The following is a 16,069-nucleotide window of genomic DNA, read 5'->3' as shown; positions in this document are numbered from 1 at the left end:
GCTAATAGTAATTCAATAATAATCAAGTAATTGTACTTTATAAATTATAAAATTTTTAGTAGTAATACCTTTTTTTTTGGCAGCTTGACAGAGCAAATTCTTTGTTGAACCAAGCACAACAGCCGTACAAATATCTCATTGAAACTGTGCAACAGAGAGATTCTCAAATAACTCTACAGAAAGAACATATTACACAACTTGAAAAAGATGTCAGGTAATTAAAATCACTATTTCTATTTTCACTTTCTCTTGTACTGAAAGTGAAATTACTTATGTGTTTATCATTAAGAAAAAATGTTGCAGTCGGCCACAAAGTGGGAGATGTTAACACTTCATCATTGATGAACTCCAGTCTTTATGCTGGAACTCAGTATCTGTGATTTCACTCATAATGTCAGAAAAAGGGGCTTTACGTTTGGAAACGCAGCTATGACAGTCAGGTTTAAAGTGAATTTGGAGTTGAGAAGAGCTCCCATGAAGCAGAGGAAAATTCAGGAGATTAAAAGGAAAGAATGACACACCAGATGTACAAAAGTAAAAAATAAAGAAATATAATCAGAGAAAAATAATAGACTAGTCCACCAGCAAAGGTTATTTTAGGCATAAGTAGAGCTTATTCTCTAGTGGAGGCTCTCTGATTTGCTGTTACATTTGTCTGTCAGAACTCTCTGACCACTGACCAACTTCCCAGCATCATACAGTTTTAGATGATGGTAATAGGAAAATGTCTTTCATTATTCACATAGTAGTCCAAAAGTCTCTCAAAAGCTAGAAAAGAAAGGAAGTAAATAGATGAGGTCATTTCTGAAAGTGTATGTTTCATGTTTTAAAATATGTAAGAACTTGAATGCATTATTAACATTGATTTTCTGGAGTTTGCAGTGGCTCATTGCAAATAATCTCAATGCCCAGGTATTCGTCCTAAATTTAGCCTACAAATTAAGGTACCTAAATTAGGGATTGAGGTCAACTTTCCTTAGTAATTCATGGTGGAAGTGACATCTCCAAAAAGCAATTCAGATTTTGGATGGAGTGAGTCATTTCCTAGAGATGCCTGTTACTCTCCATTAACTGTAAAGGGAACTTTTTTCGTCTTAAAGTACCTCAGGTTAAGGAAGAAAATGGATCTTCCTCACAGTGTGACCATTCATGGTAAACATACCAACAGTATTCTACTGTGGGGAGCTGGGGTGTGCTCACCACTGGTCTCTGTTCCTGTAAAGGAAAGTGTGGTCTGACAAAAAAATATTGTAGCAAAAAAAAGTAACACTTTGTACATCAAATATTTTGGTAAGAAGTTTTTTTTCCTCTAGTTTCCAATATTCCTCGTAAACTAAAAACAGCTATTATTCCCCTAGTTTGCCTTGTTTCATAGGCCAGTGAAATTCTTGGAAACAGTCTAATATCTCAGGGCTTTTGGTACAATTTGTAGTCTCTAATTTTGCTATTCATAACTCCACATTTAAAACAAAGGTCCTAAATTGCTGGTATTCCCCGGCACACAAGAGAAATTATAATCTGGTATAAATTGGTAATTGGTCCTTTGCTTTCCCATAAGTGAGAGGAATGTTAAAGGAAGAGATTTCTAACCAGGGAACCATTACATTCAAGCAATCTTTTGTCATGAGGATAACCCTTTGGAATCTGCTGGATTGCAGATTGGAAACTGATGACAGTTTTAAATTAAAATATCCTTTAGGTGATTTCAGATTACTTTGTGGCCGAGTCTAACTCCCAACTATTCCAGAACTGAATCAGAATGGGATTTAAGTAAATTAATGATAATCCCTAGCAAATATATGCCACGTGAAGCTGTGCTGGATCAAAAGATTTAGCCCACTATTCCTAACCCTCTTAGTTTATTAAACAGCATTTTGTTGCTTTGTGTGTGGAATATTTTTGAGAGGATGAGTTCAGAGAATTAATGCTCCTCAAGGAGAGCCCTAAATTCTGCAGATAATGTTGGTGTTATTAGAAAAGCATTAGTGAAAACACTAAACATGGTTTATGAAGCCTGGTTTCTTTGTATCTCAGAGCTGAGGGAAAATTTTAATATTTGTAAGACCATTTAAAAAAAATTGTTCTTTCAACCATTACCTATAATTAATAGTTTATACTGCAATTCTGCAGAAACCTCTCTAAGTTGAGGTTTAATTTGTGCTACAGTTACACAAAGTATGGGTTTTGTTTTAATTTTAAATACAATAAATGCATTAGTTGTATTTCTAAAAAGCAATTTCACAAGTACCAGCTAACAGGAAAAGTGTTTGAATTCTTGTTTTCAAACTGATTTTTAAAAATACCAGTGATTTTTTTTAATATATTTTTTTAAATCTTATATTTGAGTACCAGACTCTAGATAAATCAATAATATCAATATACCTGCACCCTCATAATCAAGACCGAATACTTAGTTTTACCCTTACAGCTGCCCTATGCTTGATCATGATTTTCCTTCCTTTATGTGTGCAGAATCTGTGGTGGAGAAATGTTCTTTTCGTGTTGTGTTTTTATGTCATCTGCTCATCAAGAAAGATGGTTCTGCATTATGTAAATCATGGATTCCCTAAGCAGAGGAGTCATAGCTGTGTTATCAGTGCCAGTGTTCTGTATCACGTCTCACTTGAGTGTGGAGGGATCAGCAAGGACTAATTTGCAAGTGAATTTACTTTTTTAGTCTTAATCCATAATTGGCTTCTGTACACAGTGATCACGGCCAATAATCTTTTTAGAACATACTCCTAGGGTGATTAGGTTCCAGCAGATTTCCAAGGATGATGAGTCAGTACTTTCTTGCAACCTGCAATAATTTGTATTTCCATGTCTTTTGAGAAGTTTGTTGGTTGCTACTGGATGTGAGCTTGATTCTATGATGAAATAGACCGTCCTGTTGAAATCAGCTCAAGAGGAAGGCAATTATGAGGAAGGCTATCTATGACTGAAATCTCATTTTGGATGTTCTTGGGCCATCCATGACTGAAATCTCATTTTGGATGTTCTTGGACCATATCATTACCAATTTTTCACAAAATGGCCTAAAGTCCCTTTACAGGCAACAGATGTGTTCAGGATTCTCCACACTCATAATTCTATTAAAGTGTCATTTCTGACAGCAGTTATTTCTGCAACAGGAATGGGACAGATTCAGGCAGACCATTTTGATATAATATTTTTGAGAAGTCCTGCAGATCCATCTAAGTTTCCTTTCAACATGGTCTTCAAAGTTCACTTCCACTGGAGCAGCTTACGTGCCTTCATCATTAAGTATCATTACCTCTAGAGCTAAGGCTGTCTTTGAGACCCTCCATATCCAAATGTCTTCCTCACTTGGAAGGACTGTTCAAATAATGCACAAGATTACTTGTGTCAATAGCTGTCAAACTGAATCACAGAATGGTGTGGATTGGAAGGGACCTCTGAAGATCATCTAGTTCCACCCCTCTGCCATGGGTAAGGACATCTTCCACTTAGACCAGGTTGCCCAAAGCCCCATCCAACTTCTCACTGAAAGGAAAGGAGTAGTCAAAATACTTACCAGACAGAAATAATCTCTTAAAGTACTATACTCTACCAGACCTGGAGATTCTTTAGTGGCTTGCTGAGAAGTGTGTCTGTTCTGGACATCTTTCACACAGCTCTGTGGGTCTTTAGCCGTACCTTCACTAGGAGCTGCAAGAGCTGTTGTGGCTGGGGTAAGTGCTTAGCTGAGCAACTGTCATAGCTGTTAGTTATTTGCATGAACAACTTAGGAACCCATTGCCAGATTATTAAAGGTGTGGTGATGTCACTGCTTAGATTCTGTGTGAAGTTTATTACCACTCAAAGACAAAAGGAGAGGTTGTTTAGGGGTAATGGAAGCTCTCTTAGGTGTTGCCCACACCTAATGTTCACTTCCACTGTCATTCCCATACCCTTAGAATTCTCCCAGACAGGCCATGGGCTGTGCTGGCACTTGGCCTCGAAGAGAACTCAATGGCTCTGGAAGCAGAACACTTGTGCACTGAACCAATGCACCTGCATATATGTTTCAGATACAAAACCTCTGGTATTGAGTGACAGAGCATCTGCAGGGTAAATTTATAGGTGGTCCACATGTCTCAAAATATTCTGTTAAGTAACTTCTTATTTGTGTTAGACCACATAGCACTCTCATTAATGAAAGTAAATAGCACTGTTTAATAAGAGTAGTGCTATGTGTGAGGATGACTCCTTGCTACTATGAAGAAATCTCTCTAGCATACAGTTCTTTAGTCAGAAACGAAAATAACACATTTGGCATTCCTTTTGAAAAGAAATGCTTGTAACTGTCATGCTGTGGGAAAACAAATCTCTGAATTTCATTCTTATGTGTATAGTGAAGTAATTGTAGTTTTAGTACATAATTTTCTGCTAAAAACATCTAGGTTTATAAATAACTGGAGACATTAAACAGGACTTCACTCATAAAGAGAGGATATTTATTTTAAATGCAGTTACTTAAATTTCTCAGTACCAGTGGCTGGTTTTAAAAGAGGTTCACTTACCCAAAAGCACTCCTCAAAAGCCTTAACTGTGTGGCAAATCTAGAAGACACATAAGGATTTTGCTCACTAAGAAGCTTTGTACTGAAATGTTCCTTACCTAAACATTTTGGGTTCTCTAATTGCCATCCAAACATAAAACTTGGCATACAGTGTTAGATAAGTTTTTCCCATCACAGAGCGGCAATGAGCTTTTTATAAGAATATTACCATTCTGCGAAATATGTATCATTTATTCCAATGCTACTTCAGTTTACCTGAGAAATGGTCCAAGCAAAATTTATAGAAATACAGAATTTTCTCTACATTTTCTGACCTGTAATACTACTTTTAAAAAATTGTTTGGATTTTTTTTTTTTTCAATTTGGAAAAGTAGTTTCAATTTGGACACTTCATGGATATTTTTTTTAATAAAATTTTTTAACCCTCCTGAAGCATTCCAATTAAAATCATTAAGCAATACTCTCCTAAATCCATTTTAAAATCTGAGCTGTGGTCATTTGCCTGCACAATGAGAGAGCACTAATTCGTCATGTATTCTTTCTTCTAAAGAACTTTTATTTGCAAAACTTTTTATACCTCGCTTTCTAACTATGTGACTTAAAAACGAAATTTGACTTAGATTAATAATTAACCATCTGCTCCAAACTATTCATCTGTAATTGGCAGAGAAGGGGTAGCTTCACTATATGGCTATATTATATATTCCATTTCATATACAAAACCTTTACATATACTATTTGTGTTTGATTTTTTCGATGGTAATATTTGTATCTGAATATAAAATGCAAAAAAATAATTCGAGATTGGGCTATTCAACTTCATGCTGTAAGCAGAAATGAACAGAAAGGCACAATCCTTATTTCTTACAGCATTTGGAGTACACAGTTCAGTGAAAAAGAAACCTGCTTTTTTTTTGAACTGAATAGAAGTAATAATAAAACCCAGTGATGTATTAAACCATGTTTATTTAGTCTGTTCACTATTCAGAATATCTAATAATAGAAGCTTCTTAACAGGATAGTAGCTAGTATATTTAAACTTATGCATTAACATGACTTAATTGCCCAAATTGAAAAGGGTAGTCTGAAACTGGGAAATGTTAGTATCCATTCTCTAGAAAAATTATGTAACCTAAAAATGTCTTACTTGTAAAATCCAGGCTACTTTTGCTTTAGATCCTGAGTGAAGAAAACAAAACAAGCCAGTGGTTGCTATGAGCAATGTGTATGTATATGACAAGTATTTTGTGGTAAGTCCTGCATTCCTGGTACCTGGATTCATACCTGGCTAAGCTTTAAAAGCATGATGGAATGAAACTGAATATTCTCCCAGACATTACAGTTTCTTCTAGAAAAGCACATAGAAAATGCAGGAGCTGCACTGCTTTTCAGTTGGTGCTCCAACCTGTACTTTTGGGGCTACAGTTATAGCCCCCACATCTCACAAAGGGCAACTTCTCCACACGCAGAGTGAGGCAATCAGTGACCAGGACCGTGGAACACAGCGTGGTCTACGCTTGGTCAAGAAGATCCTGTCTCTTCAGATCAAAGTTATAACTCTTGAGCTGCAGTGTGAGAAGCTGGTTTGTCTAGACTCATAGATTGTGGTTTCAGAATCACAGCAAGGCAGTTAAGGCCCTCCGTCACCGAATGGAGCACTCTCATCCTTGCCTTCAGCTGTGGGTCTCCACTGTACATGGTAAATCCAGTTGTTTTGGTGATCCATGTGAAAAATACCCTTTAAAAAGACTCCAGCTTCCATCCAGATCAGTGAAAGGGCCTACTTAACATAGTCACAAATTTTGCAGTACCAACATGAAGAGCAGATTACCAGAATGTGGTAAGGGAAGGATTATCTTTCAGCAACAGTTTTCACTTAGGTCATCTGAAAGTAATTGTAAAGCTGCTCTCTGATTTGTTGCACTGCCAGTTAAAACTGGATCAGGTTAAACTACTCTTTGATGAAAGTCTAAGGTAGTTTAAAGCTAGAACCTCTTTGCTGATATCCAAGACACTGGTTCAGAACATTTCAGTGACTGAAATGGTCAGTCTTCTTCCCAAAACAGAACTTTTGAAGGTATTTCTGCTTTACATAGTCATTACAGGTGTGAATATATTATCATTCTGTCTACTGCTCTGTTACATGTATATATGCCTCTCTAGCAGTATTCTTTCACAAGTACAGGATTTATTCCCTTCTATCTGCAATGATGAAAAAGCATAAGTATTGCAAAACTACTAAATCTAAAGTCTGCACATGCTTTGGTAATTATATATTAGTATGTATGACAGAAAACACATCAAGTGAATGTTATAGAGTCTATGTCCTATATTTGACTATAAACAAAGACATTTAGAACTGCTTCACATGGATCAATCATGTCATATAGTTTCAGAAGGTATAAGTAGAATAGGTTCTGTTCTGTAGATGAAATCAAACCTGAACATGAACTTCTGGTTAAGTCATAAACAGTGATGTTTATGCTTATTCAGTACACTACCTAAGTCATTGAGAAACTTTTATTATTGCTTCTCTAATAAGTTTGCCAGCCTCTTGAAGGATTAGTTTGTGTTCTTAGGAAATACAGAAATCCACGACAAAGTGACATACCAATAAATTACAACACACAAACTCAGGAAAAAAATAGTACAGCAATTTCATCGTGATTAAAAATGTGACAGAAAAAAACCCACTTGAAAATATTAAAATATCTTTATAGCTTTTCATAAATGTTACTGCTTTCCTTTTAAATAACTGAAACAGCTTAGCAATTTGGCAAAAGCATACATTTTTTTTCTGAGAATTAATGAATGCCTAGAAGGAATTGACACTCATAATTTACAATACAGGGCTTGCAAGGAACTGCCAGAAAATCTCTGGGGCAAAGGAGGATGTTCCTTATTTGAAACAAGCGGATGATACATGGCCAATTAAAGATTGATTTATTATGTTGATCATTTCTGGATCAAATACTGGAAATATTAAATAATCTCTGTTTACAACATGTGTAATTGCTCCATTCCATTTATAAAATTTTAATACATTTGCTTTTGAACTCCTGACCTGTATTCAGTATTACATATTTGCACTCCATATGCAGAATTGCATTTTTCATAATTCTTGATTTATGCTACAGTTTATATTGTACAACGTATTTATTTAAGTCATGCTCATGGCATATATAACATTGGTCTTCCAAGAAAATCTCTGTGGCTATTTCAACAAACTAGATGCATGCATTAGTCTGAAGTTTATTGTTAGAAACTTATGTTGGGGATAAGTGTGAAAATACATTTAATTATAACAGAACTGCTGCCTGGAATCATGATATGTATGCTAAACAGTTTAAAGGTTCATATTCTATAAGTACAAAACAAAAGAACAATTAGAGTTAAACTTGACATTGTGCTAATAAAGCATGCCTTCATGCTAAAACAGTTTTCATACTTGGTTCATAGGACAAATTTGATCCCATGCATTATCCTGGAATAAAAAATAATAAAAATACATTTACAATTTTCACAGAAACTACACAGCTAAAAGAGGGAGAGCTGGATGTTATTCTTCCTTCAGTTTGCTATTTTCAGAATTCTAAATACAGTAGTATAAAAAGAGGTGATACCGAGAACAGTGTGTTTTGCTACTAGTGATGAATACAACAAAGAAATCCACATTTTGATATAGAAGTGTAGATATAAGGAGCCTTACTTTGCTTATAAAATAAGCTCATTTTCCCTTGAAGAAACCAAGAGATAATTATAGAATATTCTGATAATTAAATTACCCTTCAGAGAAAAAAACAAACCAAAACATTTTATGAAGGCTTTGAATAGTTTTTTCTGTTTGACTAAAATAAGATTTTGTGTATATCAGTACATTCAGGCCCATTTATAAAAATTTCAGTGCTTGAATATAGAAAAGGATCATTAGATACAATTACTCAAGCAGACTTTTATTGTTGCCAGTATTTAGCTTTAGAAAATGCATGTTTCAGCCAGAATACGAGATTAAAAGAGATTATCTGTTGCTATTACTGCATTTCCTATCCTCTTTTTACCAGTCTTTTAAATAAAGAAAAGACAGCTTTGCTGCGTGTCAAGAATCAAATGGCAGCAGATTTGGAGAGACTTCTAAATGACCATGAGGTAATCTTCATCTTTTAGCATTACTACCATAAGTGCACTTTTTCTCTCCTGGGCCTTAAACCATGGAGAAAAAATCGGATCCTTTGGTTTGATTTTTGGGGCTTTTTTGTCTGTGTCGTTTTTAGAAACACAGGTGATTGTGTCTGTCAAGTACTGGAGAGGGTCTCAGTTGTACTCTCAGTTGCTAAATTCTCTCTGATGATTTAGCCTCTGTCCTTTTTTTTCTTTTGTATCCAACAGACATGCACTGCAACATGTTTAGAATTTTCAAGCATTTAACAGGTATCTAGATAAAGATGATGAAATTGATACACTTGTAATCTGCAAGGCCTGTGTGTGCCACAATATGCCCCAGGATCTCTTTGTGCTCCCCGATCCTTGCAACCAAAACCTGGACCAAAACATTGTGCAGTTCATTTCCAATACATTAATTTGAATTTCTTTTCAAGTCCAAAACAGGGGTTGGGGAGAGGAAACAGGACAGTAGTTACACAGATTTCATTCAGACAAGAGTCCGGGTAATTTTTTATGTGCTTACCTGACATGGTAAGAGAGGAGATAAGGAGATTCCTTTCAAGGAATCTACAACTCCCCTAAATTATCCTGTCAGAGATTGCATTATCACTCATTCTATTACATTATTTTCATAGAAAACTGACTATCCCTGCCCCTCTTGAAGTCCTCTCACTGCACTTTCAAAATTGTTCTCCATCATCTACTTTTCATGCTATTCCCCACATTCCATTCAGTAAACCAAAACTCATGTCATCAATTGGTCCAAACCAGTTTGTCTCTCCTGACCACTTAAAAAACTACTTTTTCTTAGAACCAAAACAAAATAATTTTACTGACAGCTGAGTCTGAGTCTCAACTTAAATGAAGACTGTTCTAATTCTGTTCCCTGAGTGCAGAACTCAAATGTGAAACAATCACCTAAAAGTAAAAAGAAAGCAAGTTCTTAAATCATGTCATTTCTTTTCTGAATTGCACTGCATGTTTGCCTGATACAATTTCCTCATAGAACAGTTTTTACCATTAACTCTCTAAATTGATTGAAGTACATGTGAAGTTCCATGCATAAGAGATTAAAATAGTCAAGTTTCAGAAGAGAATAATTGAACATACTTCTCCAAACTGCAGGTGTCATTGACCTGGCAGGAACATCTGCAGGTGCATCGGAAGTAATCATTCAATAGCTGTTATTTCTGATGTCTGTATCCACATGCATATTTAAATATTAAATTCAAGGCTGAAACAAAGGCAGATGTTTGGCTTGGATTGGATTTGGGTTGAATTTTTTCATTTGGGTTTTTGGAGGGGGTTTTGTTATTTTTTTGTTTATGTGAAACGCACTGATCTCTATTAATGTAACTGCAACTGGAAAAAGGGAAAGATTGTACCCATCTTTAAAAAGGGTAGACAGGAGGACCCTGGGAACTACCGAACTGTCAGCCTCACCCCGTGCCTGGGAAAATCTTTGAACAGATCCTCCTAGAAGCTCTGCTAAGGCATGTGGAGGATAGGGAGGTGATTCGAGACAGCTGGCATGGCTTCACCAAGGGCAAGTCCTGCCTGACCAACCTAGTGCCCTTCTGTGATGGAGTGACCACATCAGTGGACATGAGAAGGGCTACCGATGTCATTTATCTGGACTTCTGTAAGGCCTTTGACATGGTCCCCCACAACATCCTTCTCTCTAAGCTAATGAGAGATGGATTTGATGGGTGGACTGTTAAGTGGGTAAGGAATTGGTTGGAAGGTCGCATCCAGAGGGTAGTGGTCAACAGCTCAGAGTCCTGATGGACATCAGTGACAAGTGGTGTTCCTCAAGGAGTCTGTAATGGGACCAGTGTTATTTAGTATTTGCATTAATGACAGAGACATCAAGTGCACCCTCAGCACCAAGCTGAGGGGTGCAACTGACACACCTGAAGGATGGGATGCCATCCAGAGGGACCTGGACAAACAAGTGGACCCATGGGAATCTCATGGGGTTTAACAAGAGGAAGTGCAAGGAAACTGCTGCTGGATTGGGGCAACCCTGCTATCAGTACAATCTGGGGAGGATGAACAGATTGAGAGCAGCTCTGCTGAGAAGGACTTGGGGTTGCTGGTGGATGAGGGGCTGGACGTGAGCCAGCAGTGTGTGCTCGCAGCCCAGAAAGGCAGCCATGTCCTGTGCTGCATCAAAAGCAGCGTGGCCAGCAGGGTGAGGAAGAGGATTCTGCCCCTCTATTGTGCTCTGGTGAGACCCCATCTGGAGCACTGCATCCAGTTCTGGGATCCCCAGCACAGGAAGGACATTGACCTGTTGGAGCAAGTCCAGAGGAAGGACACCAGAGGGCTGGAGCAGCTTTCCTATAAGGAAAGGCTGAGAGAATTGGGGTTGGTCGGCCTGGAAAAGAGAAGGCTTCAGGGTGACCTAATTGTGGCATTCCAGTACCTGAAAGCAGCCAGCAAGAAAGATGGAGAGAGATTTTTCACAAGGGCATGTAGTGATAGGATAAGGGGGAATGGTTTCAAACTAAAAGAGAGGAGGTTTAGATTAGTTACTGGAAGAAATTAATTTCTGTGAGGGTGGTGAGGACTGGAACAGTTTGCCCAGAGGGGTTATGGATGCCCCATCCCTGGAAGTGTGATCACCAGGTTGGATGGGGCTTTGAGCATTCTGGTCTCATGGAAGGTGTCCTTGCCCATGGCCGGGGGCTTGGAACTAGATGATCCCTTCCAATCCAAACCATTTTGTGATTTAAACATTTCTAGATAATTTCTAAGCCTTATTATTATATTCATGCTTTATCATATTCTATCATATTATATGAAAAATACTGTGAGGAAACATAATTCTATAAGAATGTAGTGGATTTTCTATGATAGGCTCTTAGCAGACTGATTTCAAATTAATTTCTTTCAAAGTTTCCTGTTCCTAGTCCTTCTCTCCCAAGTAGGGCTGCTGCCAAATAGTTATGTTCTCAAAGTAGTTACGCCTTGGGTTCCTCATTTTAGTAGTGTCATTGACATGCATTGCAGCTTATTACAAACAGTCGAAAATTATAAAGAAAATTATAAAGTTTAGTAATGTTTTCTAAAAAAGCTGTAAAAGTTCTAACTCAGAGGTGTGCAACATTGTTTACATCCAAACAACATTAGTCCCTATAAGTACTCTCGTAATCTCTTCCTAATATGGGCTTGATTAAAAAAGAAAGCAAATACTTGAGTCTGAAACAGACTTTATCTTTGATGTTCCTCATACCCTGAATGTTTGAATTGAGCAAATATTTCCAAAATTATTACTGTTTTCTCAAATTTCTTATTACATGTGTTAAAAATAGGCCACATTAGTCACACTGGTTTTGCCAAACAGTGATAATGGTTTTTAAAGACACCTATGCAGAAAAGGATATAAACACTAAAAAAGAAACATTAGAAGTCTCATATTTGAGAGAAGAAAATTACAAAATGCCAGTACTATGCACAAAAATAACACCTAAGAAACAAAAAAATAAGCTAAAATTGCTTCCAGAAAATGTGTGAAAATAACAAATAGCTTTTTGTTTGTGTGTGTATGTTTAAATTCTGTCGTTTCTATTTATTCCTAGTGCAGCCTTTTATTTTTTACTTTTAATACGTACTTCTTCCATTAGTTTTACAGTCTTTGAATTTCTCTAAAAGGCAATTATCTCATGCTTTGAAATCTTTGTACAGGATAGGGCAACTTGGTTTGTAGTGAGTTAGTCTTCAATTATATTTTTTTTGTCATCATAATAAAAAAGTTAAATTTTCTTATCTTGAGTTAGTAAAGAGTTAACTGCATTTAAACAAGGTGTGTGTTTTTAAATAAAAGTGATATGCAGCCTGTAAATACAGATTTATGCAATTGGAAAAAAATATGAATTATGGGTTTATGTGTTGTGTTCGTGCTATCATGTAAAATGGTTACTATCAGTCTCATTTAGTCATTCCACATACTAAGCTGTCATGTCTTGTTAGGAATTATCTTGTTGCCTTCATGTTTGCAAGTAGAACATTAGAATTCTTGAATAGATAAACCCAAGATATTCATATTTAACATAAAATGAAGTTTAGGTATGTTAAAAGTACAAGCAAAATGCCAGAACAATGTTAGTGCTCTCTCCCAACATGTTTCAATAAGTGTACAGTTTTGACTTAAGGTATTCCAGCCTGTGTGGTCTCAGAATGTATTAACTCTTTTTAATGCAATGTTAGAGTTTGAGGGATTGGGGTTTTTTATTTCTATCTTTTTGTGATATCAGCCGGATTCATAATGTTGCTTTGGAGGCAATTATAGCATTTTATACACTTTTTAAAAAAAGAACTTACATTCATGGTTAATCTTACTTCTCTTTTCACAGATTTTAATTTTGGAAGAAAAAAGTTAAACTTTGAATCTTGAAAGAATTTATATAGGACTCTTATATGAGCTCTTTTATTACAGGAAAACAATGACACTAGATATTAATGTAATAAAATAGCTCATTATTTAAAATTATGTAGACATCTAATTTGATGATGATTATTATATTTTGCTGTGGGAAATCAAAGTGAAAACTAGTCACTATACAAAGTCTTTAAAGTTTGTGTCCACCCATGAAGGAGAATAATGGAAGCTTTTATTTTTTTCAGCTATATTCTTGTCCTGCTACTTCCTTTTTTTCTGAATTAATTATTTAATGAACATGGAAAACTTTTTAATCCAGCTTTTCATTTAGATCACTGAGAACCAGCTGGTAGGATAAAATTTCTTATCTTCTTCATATAGATAAATGCAAACTTTCCTATTTGAGAGGGAGCTCAATGGCATTATCTTGAATGATCAGTATCCGGGATCATGTTGAGATTATGTTCTTAGAGGTTCACAATAAAGCCTTCCCTGTGCCACTGCCATCTCTGAAGGAACTGGAGTACACCGTATCCTGGTGCCATTTGTAAGTCCCTTCATGCAAGACAGCAAGTACAGTTAGTACAGCCAAATTTTTCAGTTGATTTTAGAATTAGATATTTTATATGTTTTGCAAGATATTATTTGTTTTTCCAGATTCATCAGAAGAACATAACGCATTGTTTGGAGGAACAATAGAGTCTCCCATTAATAAGCTTCTAGTAAACAGTGTGGGGTTTTTTTTAAAAAAGAGTATTTCAAATCCAGATTAATTTTTTTTTAGCATTATTATTTGTAGTCTGTGTTCTCTTTTTAATCAGCTGAACTTTACACTTTTGACCCTCTAACTAGGATAACAAAACCACACCAAAAAACCCCCCTAAGTTGTAGTCTTGATTCTTCCCACTAACTAACTGACTGTACTTCTTATCCCAGAGTTGGACTTTGTTGCCCTAGAGTCTTTGTACAGTCAGAGAAGCACAGGTAGAGAAGGATGTTCCTTAAAAGCATAAATGTAGATGAAATTATACTTTATGCATGAGTTGACCCCATAGCTATAACACTGCCTTACCTCTTTACTCCTGATTCTCCTCCTACCTCCTCCTCTTGCACAAACTCTGACACATCTCTAATGCTGCACTGGGACCATTCAAATCACTGAACAGAAACCTAACCTGGCCAAAAAAAGAAAACTACAAAATGGCTGGCTGTTAGGTTAGCAGTTTGAATCACCTTTGGAAAGGAGTCCAGCAAGGAAAAAAGCAAGTAAAAATATTTGTGTGTCAGTATTACTTACCTGTGATAAAGAGGGCATTTTGTGTCCAAAACTGTTGAGTATAGCACACCAGCCTCTGTGCTATCCTTTATCTGCATCCAAACTTTATCCTGTTGTGCACATAATGGGAATCTATAACTTAAAGGCACTGAAGTACAGTTCTCTGTTTAGTGCTCAAGTTAAGTGGGATGAATTCACTAAATCTTTTATAGCTGAAGCTCTTGATCCATGATTCCTTTTATCTAGTTTGTTGCATTTTTTTTTCCTTCCAACAGTCAGCCTTTGACTAAAAGAAACATTTACCATGAGCACTGTGATCTTGCCTTTCATGCTCCATGCAGTTGTTAGTATTTTGTAACATCAGAAGTGCAATTCTAGACTTTATCCATTGGCTTTCAAACTTCAGATGAAAACTTGGAAGGGCAGTCTGTCAGCACTCAGATGTTTGGCAAGAAGTTTTAGTAATAATTTCCTGAGGTTACATTTAAGAGGTTATAAATTTGCTATGCTTTGATGTATAGCATTGTAGTATTTCTTCAGATATTTAAGATGCAGATGTGTCATAGTAAAAAAAACTAATAATGTACACAATTAAATCTATTTTAGCTTTTCCAATTCAAAGTCCAGAGTGTAGAAACTGACTTCTAAAATCTTGAAAATTAACAAACTGGCTTTTATATTTTTAATGTGGAGTTCATAATGAATTGGGGTTTGGGGGGGGGGGGGAAAAGCAGAGCAAGTAGAACAAATGGAGGGATTCTTTTTATGTTTTAAATAGAAATATTCTAGGAGACTTGAAAACAAAAAATGAGATAGTGGTATAAGAGACCACAATAGGAGACTTTGGTAGGTGTTTCTGCAAGTGCTAAGATCAGTTTCCATTTGTATGAATATAAGGGACTTAATTGACATTATCTATTTTTTTTAACTGCTTGAAATCACCAGTATCTGATGTCTTGCAATATGGTAATTTTCAACCTATTAAAGTAAAACTAATACTGTGAAACTATCGTAGTAAGAAATAAAAGGTTAAAAATTAGGACATAAATGGTGCAAATTAGGACTGTTTACAGTAGTCATTAATTTCCTATAACACAATTGTTTATGCAGACATTAATATTTATCAGCACATGAATATTATATACTGGTTAGAAAGATTTGACAACCTGCCGATATTTTATCTCCTTTACACATCTGTGCACTCATGGTGCACTAGCAGCTGTGCATACAAGTGATAGAATGTAAACTTGCTGAACTAGTCACCTGCCTTATTGACACATTCATGTGTTACTGCGCCAAAGCTCTTCAGCTGAAGTTAGCAACCAGAAACCAGGCTCTGGCTGTCTGCTGGGAACAAAGTAGAAAACATGTACTAGTACTTTAAATAAACCTATTTGATATCAATCAGTTAAATGGCTACAGACACATGAGGTTTGATTGCTTTTTGTTTACTTAAGGCCAGTTAGCTTATGTCAGTAAATTGTCGTGTCACTCAAATTGAGTGTTAAATCTGTCTAAATATGTGTACGTGAATTGGTAGGAATCTTTGAACAGACTGGGTTAAAATTTATTTTGGTTAGCCTTTGCAAGCTTCTATTCTATTTAAAACATATTAAAGTATAAAACACTCTCACTGAGCTGTTGTTGCTAAAAATACCAGGTTAATATTAAAATGCTAATTGCCCAAGTGACTACTATGTTGAACTTATTTTCCAGTTGCCAGGTC

General features: G+C 36.1%; 1 protein-coding gene across 6 annotated transcripts in view; it reads left to right on the top strand.

Annotated features, from left to right (window-relative positions):
- Positions 1-16,069, top strand: part of PIBF1 (progesterone immunomodulatory binding factor 1) — a 111,195-nt gene that overhangs the window by 80,512 nt on the left and 14,614 nt on the right. For 5 of the 6 annotated variants that reach the window (XM_027646854.1, XM_027646863.1, XM_027646881.1 and 2 more), the window contains 2 exons: positions 84-214; positions 8,584-8,668. In XM_027646854.1, the coding sequence (XP_027502655.1) occupies positions 84-214; positions 8,584-8,668 (216 nt within the window). The remainder of the gene's footprint in view (positions 1-83; positions 215-8,583; positions 8,669-16,069) is intronic. The other variant, XM_027646882.1, reaches the window with a different exon arrangement.

The sequence above is a fragment of the Corapipo altera genome, unplaced genomic scaffold, assembly GCF_003945725.1.
Source record: "Corapipo altera isolate COAL_440 unplaced genomic scaffold, ASM394572v1 0, whole genome shotgun sequence".
NCBI classification, from domain to species: domain Eukaryota; kingdom Metazoa; phylum Chordata; class Aves; order Passeriformes; family Pipridae; genus Corapipo; species Corapipo altera.
This window is presented reverse-complemented; position numbering and strand designations above follow the sequence as displayed.